The 16,231-nt window shown below is 40.0% G+C and overlaps 2 protein-coding genes across 2 annotated transcripts in view; both read left to right on the top strand.

The window, feature by feature from the left end:
• The first annotated feature begins 454 nt into the window (after window positions 1–454).
• Window positions 455–11,200, top strand: LOC124125057 (endoglucanase E-4-like). Its single transcript, XM_046488370.2, has 12 exons — window positions 455–610; window positions 3,571–3,746; window positions 4,409–4,661; window positions 5,472–5,645; window positions 6,403–6,590; window positions 6,807–6,966; window positions 7,274–7,385; window positions 8,339–8,489; window positions 8,918–9,062; window positions 9,723–9,894; window positions 10,681–10,871; window positions 11,095–11,200. Exons 2-12 carry the CDS (start codon window positions 3,576–3,578, stop codon window positions 11,157–11,159), a joined length of 1,782 nt encoding a protein of 593 aa, XP_046344326.2. The 5' UTR covers window positions 455–610; window positions 3,571–3,575; the 3' UTR covers window positions 11,160–11,200.
• A 3,497-nt stretch (window positions 11,201–14,697) lies between these two features.
• The window catches only part of LOC124125056, a 28,086-nt gene continuing 26,552 nt past the window's right edge, over window positions 14,698–16,231 (top strand). Inside the window, exon 1 of the mRNA XM_048394678.1 lies at window positions 14,698–14,809. The gene's annotated coding sequence lies outside the window, so the exon portion shown is untranslated. The remainder of the gene's footprint in view (window positions 14,810–16,231) is intronic.

Raw genomic sequence — 16,231 nt, 5'->3', positions numbered from 1 at the left:
GGCCATGATATAGCATTTGTTGTTATAGCCAGGAAAGTAGATTTCTGTATAAGAAGATACCAATATTATAATACTATCATAAGTCTATTTATAATGCGCCTAATTCCATTCACCATGTTCATTGCGCTACATTATTATACCCCGGCCAATGGATCATTTTGCTCTTGATTTTCATTCTCAGAGGCGTTAGAAGGTAAAGAGTGACATTTCTATCTCATTTTACCGGGTACCCATTCACTGCTGAAGTCACGTGCCAAAGGAGACACCACGTGCCTCACAATTGCTTCAGTACAGGGCTGTACAGAAACCCAAGAAGCTCTCAGGAGTCAACCTGCCTAACACCGTTATCTCGACGACCATCGTTGATTAACTTCATCTGATGTTTGACCTGTAAGCTATGCACAGGTCGACGTGCCACAACAAAATTTTAAGTCTATATTTTGACTCTTTATAATATTTTTAGAAGTTTCCATTTCACCTGCACGCTTCTTCGTGTATCATTACCATTGGTGTATGGAAATTTTGGCTTCAAGATAAGGCCGGTGACAGGTGAGGCGAGGTGGGACGACTACAGCGTCTTCAGTAGACGTACCGAGTCAGGACTAAGGAGGTAAGCGTGTGTTTGTTGTGTGAGGCGTGTCTACAACAAAGTTTTCATTGCTTATGCCTTATATGTGAATTATTCAGTGACACGAATGCATTTCACATCTATCACAGGACGCTGAAGTCCTGATTAAAGCAGTGAATGTTTACTATCAAAACCTTCACTCAATAGATAAATTGCACTGGACGAGGTGGCCCTACAGGATCTGAATGCTACAAGAATGGCGCGACATTTTCGAAAATGTCTTCACATGTATGGGAACAAGACTTTGGTTTTTTTTAACAAATGTGTGTTTAGGATTTGTAACATCAAATGGGTAAGGCTAAAACGTTTCGAAAACGCTGAGTTTGAAGGGTCAGGAAGAGGAAGCGTTAGACTTATATTTATACAAGAGAAAGTCTTTGGCCCAAGGTGATTTTAATGACTTTTCGATAAAGAACTTGCTTATACGTTTAAAATCGGCCTTTTGCAGTCGTTTTAGACATACTTACGTATTTGGTCATGCCTATGGAATACTGTAAGGGACATTCTCGCGATCTCGCACTCTTGCGATCTCGCATTTGGAAACGAGCTAAATATGCCAAAAAACACGAGAGTGCGAGATCGCGAGATCGCGAGAATGTCCCTTACAGTATTCCATACATGCAAGATAAAACAAACTTGTAAGTGTAAGAAAGAAAATAGAGACTAGTTTCAAGTTGTTCGCAACTTGTGGCCACAATGGTCACACAGTCCCAGTATGAAATGGACTGGGTGTAAGATAATCCAAAGTTGCAAGACATCCCGAGATCGCGTGAGGAACATTGCTGATTCCACTGATTTCTGCATTAAAATACGAGACCGTCGATGGTAGTGAGGTGCGACATTTTAGAGATGGTGTTTCATTCCTGTAGTTTCTCTATACAGGGTAGGTGTTTGATAGTTAAGGTACACAATGTCATTGTTTTAATCGGAGGTTCAGATTCCCGTGCCTCTGTTTGTAACGCACTGTTCCTTTTATCTCCTACACCACATGTGTCCTATTGTCTTCAGACAATGGACAGACTGAGACTTTTTGTGAAGATTGGTTTCGTTATCGTTAAACTTTCATATAATTCAATAAATAACCTGAATAATTTTATTTTACTCCCTTGTTTTTATGTATATGGACAAAAGTATTATTGTGTTAAAGGGGTATTATGAAAATTAAAAAATAACATCAACATGCTTTCCTGAAGATATTGTTAGAATAAATAAATAAATGATAAATTCCAGATTTATACTTTGGGGTTGGTTTATTTGAGATTTTCCGTTTGCTAAACGAAAAGGGAAACTTTTACCTTATCAACAACCATGCAGTAATAATCTTACCAGCATGTGATTCTTACATGACAAAGGTCGAGGCAACTCTTCAAGGCCATGCTTCTACAGAGATATGGTTGGGGTGTGGGTCACCCTGAGAATGAAGACATATGTAAACGCTGATCTTGAGTCACTGTCAACTTTTTTGGTAGATATGTCCAACATAACATATCCAAACCTGGAATTAGGTCATCGCTAAAAAAGTCTAAAACAATTTAGATATACAGTGATACATACTACATGTTGTAAATAAAAAGTATGTCCAAGAACTCAAATCAATGTAAGAAGATAATAGGCTGAAAAAGTATGTTTTAATGCTAGCCTGTCCGAATTGAAATACACCTCAGCGTGGGTACCCCAAGGCTCTGTACTGGGTCCCTGTCTATTCCTTGTTAACATAAACGATTTGACTGATGACCTTAAGAATCCAACTCCTTTATTAACTGATGACACGTCTATTGGTGCATCGTCTGTTAGACTTAACCATTTGGAAGAGACCTTGAATCATGATCTCTCTTACCTCTTCAACTGGATGTATCATTGACTATTAAAATCTGATCCCGACAAAACAAGATAGATATTAATCAAACAATATTGCCCAAAATAATTTTTGTCTCTAACAATACACCACTTCATTATCCCAAAATATGAAATGGTCTACCCACAGTGACAGAATAAGCAATTCTGCATCATCATTGATTTTTTTCTTAACGGAATCTAACATATACACTCGACATATCAACATATTGTAAACTCTTCATTGTGTTTAAAAGACCTAGTCTCGAATACCGTCTGATGTCTGAGAAAACTGTACCTTTGTCAGCTCTGACAAACTTAAAAAGATTCAGCTGGAATCAGCTAGTATAGTCACTTGTCTTCCTAAATACGCAGCTCGAACTAATTTATATTATGAAACAGAATGGAAGACACTGTCAAGCAGACGTAAAACTAAAAACTATATCTCTATAAAAATTTCTTAACTACTGATACCCCGCTTACTTGAATGGCCTTTTACCACCAAGAGGAGCCACTATTAGTCAATATAATCTAAGAAATAGAACAAATATTGGTATTTCTCACGCTCGAACTGACAATTACCGGCTCCCTTTGATATCAGACACACTCAAATTATGGAATAACCTTTCTTTGGAATGTAAATCTTCTACATTTTCAGGTTTTAGTGTGAAACCAGATAAAAATTACCCTCTTATTACCTCTCCTCTGGGGATAGAAGAGCAAATATACTTCATACCCATTGCTGTAGTTCCCTGAATGCAGATTTATTTAAAGTCAATTTGTCAGAAAACTCAACAATGCCTCTGTGGAAAGCCATGAGAAAACGTACATCATTCATCACGGCAATGGTTTATGTAATTTTATTACTAATTTTACTATTTCCATAAAGTATCGAATTTTGTATGCACGTTATTCGTTTCAATGTTTAATATTAACGCTATTGTCAGTTATCTGTATAGATGTTGATGGAAAAGGCGTTTTAAATTGGACAACTTTTGCCAAATCCATTTGACCTATTAATGTCAATAAAATTAGATTAAAAAAGTTTTGAATGATTTGTCCCGTTTCTTGTAATATCATCAAATAATAGTTTTTTCTTGTCTTATCAGACAATATGCTGGTGTTTGTACTGGCAGCTCTAGCGGCTGCGGCCTCGGCGGTGGACGTCACCATCAGCAACCACTGGGACGGCGGCTTCCAGGCGAAGGCCTGCATCGCGATCACCACCGAACTTCATAGCTGGAAGGCGCACTTAAAGTTCTCGGAGGCCGTTGATTCTCTAGATGTGAGGTTGCCTTTCGTATTCATCGGTCGAATGGTTTATGCATATGAAACCTACGTGTACATGACAATCATATCTCTTCTGGCTCGTGCGAAAGAGTATTTGCATTGTGGCGACGTGCGAGCGATGCAAGTTAATCAAACAAAAAAACCCGCGACAGAACCCAAATAGACCCCCCTAAAGAACTACAGTCATATACTATTTTATTCCCGATTATATCATTGTATATTAAGAACCATAGAGTCCTGCTGTAGTTTGCTGTAGTCTGCTGTGGTAAATCTTATTAGAATATTTCTCATCTATCTTATGACAAAAAACAGATGATATAAACGTAATGATATTAATTTATGATATATTTAATTTAACCTCTTGTAAGATAAGGGTGTACAGCAGGTCCAGTTGTCTAGGGCGCCTTAGCAATGAGGCTATTCCACGCAAACATCCACTGGTTGTCCCGCCGAACTCAAGATTCACCAGAATTATAATTCTTTGTCAACAGCTGTATCCGAAATGATAACAATGCAAGATTATGTATGATTGTAATTAATGTTAAAGAAGTAAGACGCCTCTTATCATTGGCATCTTTATTAGCGCCCCCTTACCTAGTAACGTCCGTCGATTGCGACTCTGTATACGAGGTCTGTATGCTATAACGTTGTTCACAGTGCGGCACAGCCAATGTCCAGAAGACGAATGGTGGAAAGGAATACATCCTCACGAACAAACAGTGGAACGCAGATGAGCATGTTGGCGACAAACTCTGCCTGGACTTTGTTGGTCACACAAGTGGTGATATCAACCCTAAGACCACCCTAACAATAGAGGGCGTCACCGGCGGAAGCAACACGGGTACCAACACAGGTACCCACACCGGTACCCACACCGGCACCCAGGCCCCTGTACAGGTGCCCAAAACAGGTGCGTTGGGTGGATGTTTCTTTCTTTTTTTCATAGCAGCAACAAAACACTTTGATAGGTAATATCTATCTATTGGAATGGGATGGCTAGCCTGATATGAACAATCGTCGTGTTGTCTGTTCATGATAGGCACAAATCCATGCCGTATTCAAGGTTCTCACCAACATGAACATGTAAATGTTGACGAATTGCGGCAACGTTTGTTTGTTTGTTGTTTAACGCAGCACTCCAGTTTCCAGCAATATGACTGTTAGGTAATCGATTCTGGACCAAATATAATCCTTTGGTCTATATTGCGAGCGCCGATCAACACCGCGTTTCGATGACACGCAGTCAGCAGGCCTGAACACCAGATCAGTTTGGTCGCCTCTTACCACCAGCATAGTTTGCTGGGGATCTATTCTCACACGGATTCCACACGGATCTTGCGGTATACTTAACTTCGGCAATCTAACATTCCATGTCAACATACTAGATCTGAACTGACTATAACTCTAAATAGGAACCTGTGTAGACAGTTTTAAAATGAGCTGCAACTGAAATAAAGAGAAACATCCTATCATGCAGGATTCAATAAAATGACAGCACGTATACAGGGTAGTTAGCCAGTGTTGCGATGACTCAGCACGTAAGTTTGTTTTAACTCCGCGAAAGGTCGTGGTTAGGATTCAAACTTACAAGCATAGGTATCTGGTGCGCCTAAGGAGCGCAACTCTGCGCAGAGAATTCTGATGACTAAAGATATAAAAAATCACATATGTCTACTATGTAAAGTCACAAGTTATGTACAGGGTAAATTCCGTGTTGCAGGAGGCGGTACAGAAAGATACAACTATGGCGAGGCTCTTGGCAAGTCCATCCTGTTCTATGATGCTCAGAGATCAGGCAAACTTCCGGCCAACAACCCCATCAAGTGGCGAGGTGACTCCGCCCTGGGAGACAAGGGAGACAACGGCGAGGATCTGACTGGAGGGTGGTATGATGGTCAGTAGTTGGTACCCCAGACACTGTATTGTACTATTTACAACACTGTAGACACTGTCCACATGGTTAGTACTAACAGACAAGTAGCACCCTAGACAAAACATTGTACTGTATACCCGCTCCTGGATACCCTGTGTAAATAACAGCAACATATTCATAAGAAATCTCTGCTGAAAGGAGAATCGATTGTTGAAACAGCTTGTGCTTGAATCACTGTCCAATAGTGATGACACCAGGTGTAGCGTATCCTGCACCACCGGTGGCACCTGCCACAAGCACAAGGCAAGTCAATTGTTCACCTGAAAAAAACCCACGGGAACATATGGTACAAGTCAAAATAGGGAATTGCACCAGCCATTATCTTTTTCTATGATTTGTCGAATTTGGAAGGTTCACCACATGTCTACCATAAAGCTTTTTGAAGGCGTAATTGTGGCTTTGAATGTTGCAACCTTGAACAAGCAACTTCCGAGCAGGAGTCGTATTTTCTTGGTAGAAAGAGCATGTACGGCTGTATCTAACAAGTTGTGAAATGTAGACATCAAAGTGAACGTTGACAATTGGAAAGTTGAAGTCCTCCCTCTTGTCATACAGTCTTGAGAAGAGTTTTTCGTCAAAAGCTTTCTTCACTTCACTTAAATAAATTAATGTAATGAATGATTATATAAATGGTTGTGTCGCTTTTATTATCCCTGGGGTATCGACTCGCCTAAGGTATCTTAATAAAGGGCTATGAACTACATACTTTTCTCTTCAGCTGGTGACCACGTCAAGTTTAGCTTGCCCATGTCAAGTACTTCGACCGTGTTACTCTGGGGATACCTGCAGTGGAAAGATGCCTATGCTACTACTAAACAAACAGACATGTTCTTTGACATGATCAAGTGGCCCTTGGACTACTTCTTGAAGTGCTGGATTCCAGCAAGTCAGACTCTGTATGCACAGGTAAGATTTCGTTATCGTGTATCCTAGTGTATCCTAATACAAGTGTATACTGTTGGCTGAATTATTGCCGATGTGACGTAAAGCATTAACTCACTCACTACTGTGGGGTTTAATAAAAGTGTATTCAAAATCATGGCGACACAAGTACAAACACAAACCTACACTTAATCCCTGTATCCTTCCATGCATTCATACCCAGTTTTTGATTTCACCAAGGTTGGAGAAGGAAATGATGACCACCACTTCTGGGGCCGCGCTGAGGACATGACGATGGCCAGACCCGCCTACAAACTCACACCAAGCAAACCTGGGTCCGATGTTGCTGGGGAGATTGCTGCATCCATGGCTGCTGGGTATCTGGCGTTTAAACAGAGAGGTGGGTGTTTCTATGAAGAAATGCTAAATACTGTTGTTGTTGGTATCAACAAATGTTAATGACACACCAATGCTTTTGGTTAATAAAAAGCTTTGCAGATTAAGCATTACGCACATTTCAGAAGGAGATGTTTGCCGACACAAGATAGTAATGGAGATCAAATTATTCATTATAATTGCAGCGATATGGTTTTTCAAATTCTGGAAGAGCTGCGTTGGAATATTGACAGCTGTGTTATGATAAGTCGTTGTACCGTCTGACCATTTTCTATAAATTAGACATAATGCGGACATGACAAAATGTTTAGATTCTGCCTATGCGACCAAACTCCTGACTGCATCCAAGCAGATCTATGCATTCGGAAAGAAGTACCCCGGAAAATACAGCCAGAGTATCTCCGATGCCGGCCAGTTCTACTCGTACGTATGTCATTTCCAGCGTGCAGCTCTATTCCTACACACGTCTATTCTAACATAGAGTTATATGTGTATGCATGTCCATTCTATCGTGCAGACCTACTAGGATGTATATTCATCCTAGCAGTTCTGTTCGTACGTATGGCCATAGAAACGTGCGATTCAACTCTTACGTACGTCCAACGTATTTATTCCTGTGGTGTCTGGTAACGTCTTCAAGTTTACACCCTGATTATGTTTCTAGGTTTGACAGCACCATACCCGTGCTCGTGGGTTTCAGCGAAGTGGAAAACGTCTGAGACCTGCATCACTTCGGGCTTTCCTCCCACATTAAGCTGACACGCCGCGATATAACTGGAATACTGTTAAAAGCGGCGTAAAACCCAACTCACTCACTCGCACTCAAGTTTACAGGCAAAGTATTAATCACATCCGAATGATGCATTTTGAAGTATATAAGTTAATACGCCAACACCAAGAGTCACACATCATACACGATCACATCAAGCTGTTAATTCTTTAAATTGTTTTTTGATTTTAGATGCGTAGGATTAATTTTTCTTTGGAGGAAATATCAATTTAAGTTCGCTAGGTGGAAGCTTACGGATGCTTCTAGTTTGCTCTGAAGGTGCCAATTCTGTAAAGCCATATTCGAAAGACAGGATTGATTTTGGCTTAATGCTAAGTATATAATAGTTATTGCCCCGAAGAGCTGAAATACTGCTGGTATGCAGTCTTCAACATTCCCTCACTCAGTCAACCTGGATTACAGAATGGCGGGTGCTTGACAACCAATGATGCCGAGAATGAATGTGACTTGGACAATACCTACTCACTGGTAGCCTTCCGAAAGCCCGTCATGATCGTCATGGAGGATACCGTTTGGATAAGATTAAGATTGGGTAATTCCAAAGGTGAGAAACGTTATCAATGACTTTGTTTTGTCTTCAATCCAGGTCCAGCGGATCCAAGGATGAGATGTGTGAAGGAGCTATGTGGCTGTACAAAGCAACAGGGGACAAGTCTTACCTTGCCGATGCCAAGGGATACCACGAGAATGCTTGGGCGTGGGCTCTGGGATGGGACGACAAGAAGATCGCTTGCCAGGTGAAACAAGTCTTTGGTTTGCTCAAGTTAGATTAAAGGGGTACTTAACTGGCAGTCCAAACAAGTTGGTTGTCAACTAACCTACACTTACGATGCATGTCAATAAATGAATACCCAAAATACAAACGGTGAATTCACAGTTCGACATATGACAAAGGCTAGACAAAGACTGGAAATGGGTGCCAGGTGGTAGAGCTTTGTGGCTCACACACCTACCTTTATCAAATATGAATTGTGGGTGATAATGTGTTTCCAAATTTTCAATATTACATTTTAAACTGAATTAATTATGTGAATAAATGTAAATGAAATATAATAATGATCAGTGTAAAATATCTCCTTGTAACGGACGTTTGGGACAAAAGAAAGAGGAATGACACTTTTGTACATACTGTTTGGATTAAACCTATGCTTATCTGCTTGTACAGCTGCTCCTGTACGAAGCTACCAAAGACACTGCATACAAGGCGGAGGTGGAGGGCTTCTTCAAGGGCTGGCTCCCTGGTGGCTCCATCACCTACACTCCATGTGGACAGGCGTGGAGAGACCAGTGGGGCTCCAACAGATATGCAGGTCAATCTAATAAACATATATAGGCGTATTTCATTTTGAAGCAAATAGAGGTTCGAAAATAATAGAAAGCAATTCTTCATACCCACGATAGGAGTCCACGGCTCTGGTGAGTTAAACTTAAATGTGTGTTTTAATAGTTAATAATTACAACATGAAATCACCATAAGAATGTACCTAGTGAGTGTACGTATTCGCTAGTGTGCAAGAATAACAAGAACCTGAGCTTATTTGTAGATGATCTTGCCAAAGTCCCATTACTGATCAATATAAAGAAATGCACTAAACAAGAAATACATTTCGGTGAAGTAACCCTATGATAAGAGTGCCATTTGCTTAATTTTCCCAGCAGTTTTACCTTTTACGCCGAATGGAATCTGTTTCCACAGATAATTGAGACTGATAATGGCTGAGTGAAAAGTTGTATTCATGTCAAAGAGTTTTTGCAATCAGGAAAATAGAGGAGTTGCTAGCAGATGCATGTAGTAATAAGGTGAAGACCTTATAGGTTATCATTTCGTAAAACCAAATTTAATAAGTTGCGGTTTTGTCACGTTGTACTAGACCAACATGTCTAGAAATATAAAGGCCAACATTGACTTGATGTTCATTGTATGGTGCAAAGTATCCCTTTGACTGGTCTTGGGTCTTTTGTCTCTGCAGCTAACTCTGCATTCGTCGCTCTGGTGGCTGCTGATGCTGGTATTGACACTGCAACCTACAGGAAGTGGGCAGTTGAGCAGATGAACTACATCCTCGGGGACAATAAATACGGCATCAGCTACCAGATTGGCTTCGGCACAAAATACCCCAGGAATCCACATCACAGATCCGCGTAAGTCTTCGGTTATGCACTCGCCACTTGATAACGTCATATAATGGACGACGTTATTTTTGAGAGGGAAGTGTTGGGTATGTTGGGCTACGCCGATAAACGCAGTGGTCGAACGATCGCACCCAAAAGTGGGAGAGATATGACAATCAATATTAGGAGAAATGGTACAGATAATCGACGTGAGGATTGTGAGAGTATGCGGGAAATACCAAACTTAACGAGCCTGGTAACCCACCAAACTGGACTTGTCGGATTCTATTCAGGGAGTTACCATTATTAAGAGACTGATAAGTATTTATAAAGCTTGTATGTTTTATCAACACACTTAAAGAGGCTGCACATAATGTTGACATCGGATATAAGCTATAAACGACTCGTGGTCGTTGTTTTGACTTACAATAAAACACGGTAAGGAGAACAAACCAATCGGGGCTGTTTATATTCCTGCCGTGTTTTATTGTACGATAAACAACTCCCACGAGTCTTTTGTTTCTTATATGTCTCACACAAACGTGAAGATCCGGGGTCTAGGTCTTCAGCAACCCATGCTTGCCGTAAAAGGCGAATATGCTTGTCGTAAGAGGCGACTAACGGGATCGGGTGGTCAGACTCGATGACATAGTTAACGCACATCATCGTATCCTAATTGCATGGATCGATGCTCATCGTGTCAATCATTGGATTGTCTGGTCAAGACTCGATTATTTACAGACTGCTGTCATAAAGCTGGAGTATTGCGGCGTTAAAGAACAAACAAACAAACACACAAACTGTTCTTCATTCCAGCTCCTGCCCTGACATTCCAGCTCCCTGCTCCGAGACTAACCTCCACACCGCTGGCCCCAGCCCTCACATCCTTGTGGGCGCCATTGTTGGAGGTCCTGGTAATGACGACTCTTACAAGGACAACAGGGAGGACTACGTCCACAACGAGGTGGCCTGCGACTACAACTCCGGCTTCCAGTCTGCTCTCGCTGGTTCGTATATCGTCTGAGGTGTGATGTGCAACCAGAATAACATGCTTTGAAATCGAAAAGATTCCGAGACAGTTCATATAAATGTCAACCCAGAACGTTCAATATGTCCAGTTTTCATGTTATATTTGAGCAATATATGACAATAATTGTAACAGGTAATGATTATTAGAATCAGTCATTACGGTTAATTACGTATATATATAATTGATGCCTTCTACTTCAGGTCTAACTCACCTTGTGCAAGCCAAGGAACTGCCAGCCATACCTGCACCAAAGTGTCACGGTTAAGTGTCACGGACTGTTTTGAATGAAATAAAATATTGAATGTTTCTTTGTATTGTTAATGATTAAGGATTGGTACTGTATATTTGCACTGTACAAACGAATTTTATCTAACGGCCTCAGATAGTATTTTCATTTGTGCCGAAAGGCTAATGTTCTGCTCGAACATTTTACAGATGCATTAGCGTTCTTGAATTTTTTGCATTTGAGTCTGGCTACGTTCAGTTGTGCTTTTATGTCTTGTTTGTTTGTTGTTTAACGCCACACTCAGCACCCTCAGAGAAACGCAACTTTGTATCTTTTGATAGCTCACAATAGTCGTGAGACAACGGAACTAGATCCATGGTCGACTCATCGGGTACCAATAACTTTATCATTGATATATTAACGCCAGAGGAGCGCGATCAGTCGTCTAATCATATTACAGTCATTTGTCCGCAATGGTTTTTATCAACAAGCAGTACCCTACTTCTGTGATATTTTCCGGATTTCTATGTGATAGGTCTTCGTGGTGCCACCATTTTGGAAGGCTGACATTTTATAGTTAGTGTTAGGTTGGCATCATATGACCAGGAAATAAGTTTTGAGTTCAACCAGTGTCACTGAAGCCAATCTTACTGCAAGTTACTGCAAGTTGACCAAATGATATCTTTCTTCGACATTATATGAAAGCGTAAATGCTTGAAACGTTCTTGACATTCCAAGTGACATTCCTTTTAGCAGATATTTCTTATCAATATTGAAAAATATGCTTCTTATATTCATTTTCAGTTAATGTATGGCTACCTTTCAGTAAATGTATGGTCATGTTCATTCAGTAAATGAAAAACTATATTCTTGCAGAAAATGTAAGGCTTCATTACTTCAGTAAATGTAAGGCTTCGTTACTTCAGTAAATGTAAGGCTTCGTTACTTCAGTAAATGTAAGGCTTCGTTACTTCAGTAAATGTAAGGCTTCGTTACTTCAGTTAATGTAATGCTTCGTTACTTCAGTTAATGTAAGGCTTCGTTACTTCAGTTAATGTAAGGCTTCGTTACTTCAGTTAATGTAAGGCTACGTTCCTTCAGTAAATGTAAGGCTTCGTTACTTCAGTAAATGTAAGGCTTCGTTACTTCAGTTAATGTAAAGCTTCGTTACTTCAGTTAATGTAAGGCTACGTTCCTTCAGTAAATGTAAGGCTTCGTTACTTCAGTAAATGTAAGGCTTCGTTACTTCAGTAAATGTAAGGCTTCATTACTTCAGTAAATGTAAGGCCTCGTTACTTCAGTAAATGTAAGGCTACGTTACTTCAGTAAATGTAAGGCTTCGTTACTTCAGTAAATGTAAGGCTACATTCCTTCAGGAAATGTAAGGCTTCGTTACTTCAGTAAATGTAAGGCTTTGTTACTTCAGTAAATGTAATGCTTCGTTACTTCAGTAAATGTAAGGCTTCGTTACTTCAGTAAATGTAAGGCTTCGTTACTTCAGTAAATGTAAGGCTACGTTCCTTCAGTAAATGTAAGGCTTCGTTACTTCAGTAAATGTAAGGCTACGTTCCTTCAGTAAATGTAAGGCTTCGTTACTTCAGTAAATGTAAGGCTACGTTACTTCAGTAAATGTAAGGCTTCGTTACTTCAGTAAATGTAAGGCTACGTTACTTCAGTAAATGTAAGGCTACGTTCCTTCAGTAAATGTAAGGCTACGTTACTTCAGTAAATGTCAGACTACGTTACTTCAGTAAATGTAAGGCTACGTTCCTTCAGTAAATGTAAGGTTACGTTCCTGGAGTAAATGTGAGGCGACATTCCTTTGGAAAATGTAAGGCTACGTGGCTTCAGTACGTGTAAGGCGACGTTCCTCCAGTTAATGTAAGGCTACGCTCCTGCAGTAAATGTGTGGCTACGTTCCTGCAGTATAGGTATGTTTATGTTCTTCCATTAAATGTATGTTGATGTTTTTTCAGTAAATGTTTAGTTACTTTCCCACAGATCTATAAGTATTATACAGCCATGCCTTGAATAATAATCAAAGAATACAAAGAGTGCAGAATATAAGAAACGTTCCTGTTCATATTTAGTACTTTCCCCTAGGTGTCTATCATGCAATGTCTGGAATGACAGGCCATTGATAATGAAACCATAATTGAAAAGCTTAGTTAAAAGCAAAATATATCACTGTTCAACAGGGGTAACGATCGTCTAAGGCGTTGCAATTCGCGTTGCAAAGTAGTGTTAAAAGGCCTGCCAAAAGCCTATAATCTTGGGTTATAATGACAGCATCAAACTGTCTAATATTCTTGTTTTTATGTCGAGAAATATTCCATCAGCTCCAACCATCGGTGCCGACATTTCGCAAATTTTGAGGTACAACCGCCCACGCTCTTTCGAAAGACTATTTCGAAGAGAGGTATACGACTCTTGCTCAAAAGTTGTTTGATACGTTTCCAACATTCAAGGCCTCAGTATAGTAGACTTTTGGAGGACATTTATGCATTCGAAGAATCACTGATAAAAACTATATCTGATGAAATTCCCTCATTTGACTTGAACCATATGTTCCCGTGTGTTTAGGTTTACAATAGACTTTCATGTGAGCGTTTGTGAACATACGCTAACATTTTCGCGAACATTTGGTATCATCACTGGTAAAGATTAGATTTGGATATAAACTGCCCAGCAAAAGAAGGTAAATACTTGAAAATTGATATTAACCTAAAAAATTACAAACGTTATCTCAACGTTGCTAGGTTGAACAGAGTCGTCGAAATACTGCAAACGTAAGGTCGAAAATACAGCTATGAAACCCGTATGAAAATATCACTATCCAATAACCATTTTTTGTTGTTTCATATTCAGCCACCATCAAACATGTGTGTGTGTGTGTGTGTACTAATCCCTTCACCTTTGCTGGAACGTAGGGGTTAAAGCCTAGTGGTTAAAGCGTTCACTCATCATGCCGAAGGCCCGGGTTCGATTTCCCATATAGGTACAATGTGTGAAACCCATTTCTGGTGTCCCCCGCCTTGATATTGCTGGAATGTTACTGTTAGCGGCGTAAAACCATACTCACTCCCTTTAGCAGAGATTTCTCATGAAAAGGGTTTACCAAAGAGGTAAACGTCTAAGAAAGGTCACTACGGGTTTTCTCCCACAAGCCGTGATATAGCACTCACTATTTTAGTCAGGAAAGTAGAGTACCGGATATATGATTGCTGATAGCTTTTCATCATAATGACCCAAGTCAATGGACCATTTGCATGGTATTTTAATTCTCAGACTCGCTAAAAGATTGCCATTTCATTGTACAGGGTACCCATTCATTGCTAGCGTCACTTGCTAAAGGAGACACCACATGTGCTACAGGTGCTTTAGGATCGAATCCCAAGAAACTGGCAGGAGTTAAGCTGCCGACAAGGGTCATCAATTCAAGTATTCTCCATGACCAACGTTGCTTAATTTCCTCTGATTTATGACGTGGGCGCTGAGCACAGGTCGACGTGACACAACACAATTTTTAATTCTATATTTTGAAAGTTTCTACTTCAGCTGCGCGCTTCTTCGTGTATCATTACTATTGGTGTTTGGAAAGTAGGTTTCAAGATAAGGCCGGTGACAGGTGAGGCGAGGTGGGGCGACTACAGCGTCTTCAGTAGACGTACCGAGTCAGGAGTGACAAGGTAAGGGAAGGTTTTCAAATACTTATGCCTGATATGTGAGTCAGTGGCACGAATGCATGTCATTTCACTTCTGTGACAGTACTTTGAAGTTCTGATTAAAGCAATGAATGGTTACTATCAAAAACCCCACTCTACAGACAACCTGCAGGAATGAAACGCCATCTCTCAAAGGACGAGGTAGCCCTACGGGATCTGTATGGTATAAGAATGTTATAAGAATTAAGCAACATTAAAACATAGTCAGTAGTCAGGAGGTAAGCGTGTGTATGTGAGACACCTTTCAACAACTAGGTTTTCATTACTTATGCCTGAAATTGGAATTATTCCGTGGCACAAATACATGTCATTTCACTTCTAACACAAGACTCTGACAATTAATATATATAACCTACACACACACACTCCGCAGAAAAACAACAGGAATGAAATGCCACATCTCAAAGAACGAATTAGGCACAGAGGATCTGTGTGCCACACGAATTCAGCGAAACTTTCTGAAAATGTAATCAGAAGTATGAGAACTAGACTTTGTTTATTTGAACAAATGTGTGTTTAGGATTTGTAACAACATCAAATACATTGGGTACTTAATTTTGACATACTTACGTATTTGGCCATGTCAGAAAATCAAAACCTGCAAGTGTAAGAAAGAAAATAGAGGCTAGTTTCCATTTTCTAGCAAGTTGTGGCATAATGGTCACAAGGTCTCAATGTGAATTGGACTCCGTTTAATTCATACTGAGACCACGCCTAAGCAACATTGCTGATTGAATTGAATTTTGCATTAAAATACGAGACCATCGTTGTGAGAGAGGTGCGACATTTTAGAGAATGTGTTTCATTCCTGTAGTTTATCTATACGGAATAGGTGTTTGACAGTTAGGGTACACAATTTCATTGTTTTAATCGGAAATTTATTAGATTCCTGTGCCTCTGTTTGTAACGCACTGTTCCATTTATCTCTTACACTCGTCTGTCCTGTTGTCATCAGACAATGAACAGAAGATAGACTGAGACATGTGAAGATTGGTTTCGTTATCGTCAAACGTTCATGTAATTCAATAAATATTAACATGAATATTTTATTTTACTCCCTTGTTTTTATGTATATAGACATATATATTATTGTGGAAAAGGGGTATTATGAAAAATGAAAAATGTTTTCCTGATTGATGCCTTGGAATTGTTTTATCTGTGATTGTCCGTTCGCTAAACGAGAAGACAACTGTTTCCCTCATCAACAAACATTAATAATCTTACCTGCATGTGATTCTACCAAGGCCCTTGGTTTACTTCAAGGCCATCCTGCTGCAGACATCTGGTTGAGGTGTGGTCACCGTGAGAATGAAGACATGTGTGAACGTTGGTCTTGAGTCACTGACATTTTTGTGTGTAAAACTGTCTGACATAACGTTTCAAAAC

Source organism: Haliotis rufescens, unplaced genomic scaffold (genome assembly GCF_023055435.1).
Source record: "Haliotis rufescens isolate VD_foot unplaced genomic scaffold, xgHalRufe1.0.p SCAF_13, whole genome shotgun sequence".
Lineage (NCBI taxonomy): Eukaryota > Metazoa > Mollusca > Gastropoda > Lepetellida > Haliotidae > Haliotis > Haliotis rufescens.
The sequence above is the reverse complement of the archived record's forward strand: the minus strand, read 5'-3'. Positions and strand labels throughout refer to the sequence as shown.

Excerpts from the sequence above, each read along its gene's own strand:
- LOC124125057 (XM_046488370.2), top strand. The coding sequence starts at position 3,576 with ATGCTGGTGTTTGTACTGGCAGCTCTAGCGGCTGCGGCCTCGGCGGTG. Across the intron at positions 4,662-5,471 it reads TGTACAGGTGCCCAAAACAG|GAGGCGGTACAGAAAGATAC; the intron begins GTGCGTTGGGTG and ends TCCGTGTTGCAG. Across the intron at positions 7,386-8,338 it reads GATGCCGGCCAGTTCTACTC|GTCCAGCGGATCCAAGGATG; the intron begins GTACGTATGTCA and ends TCTTCAATCCAG.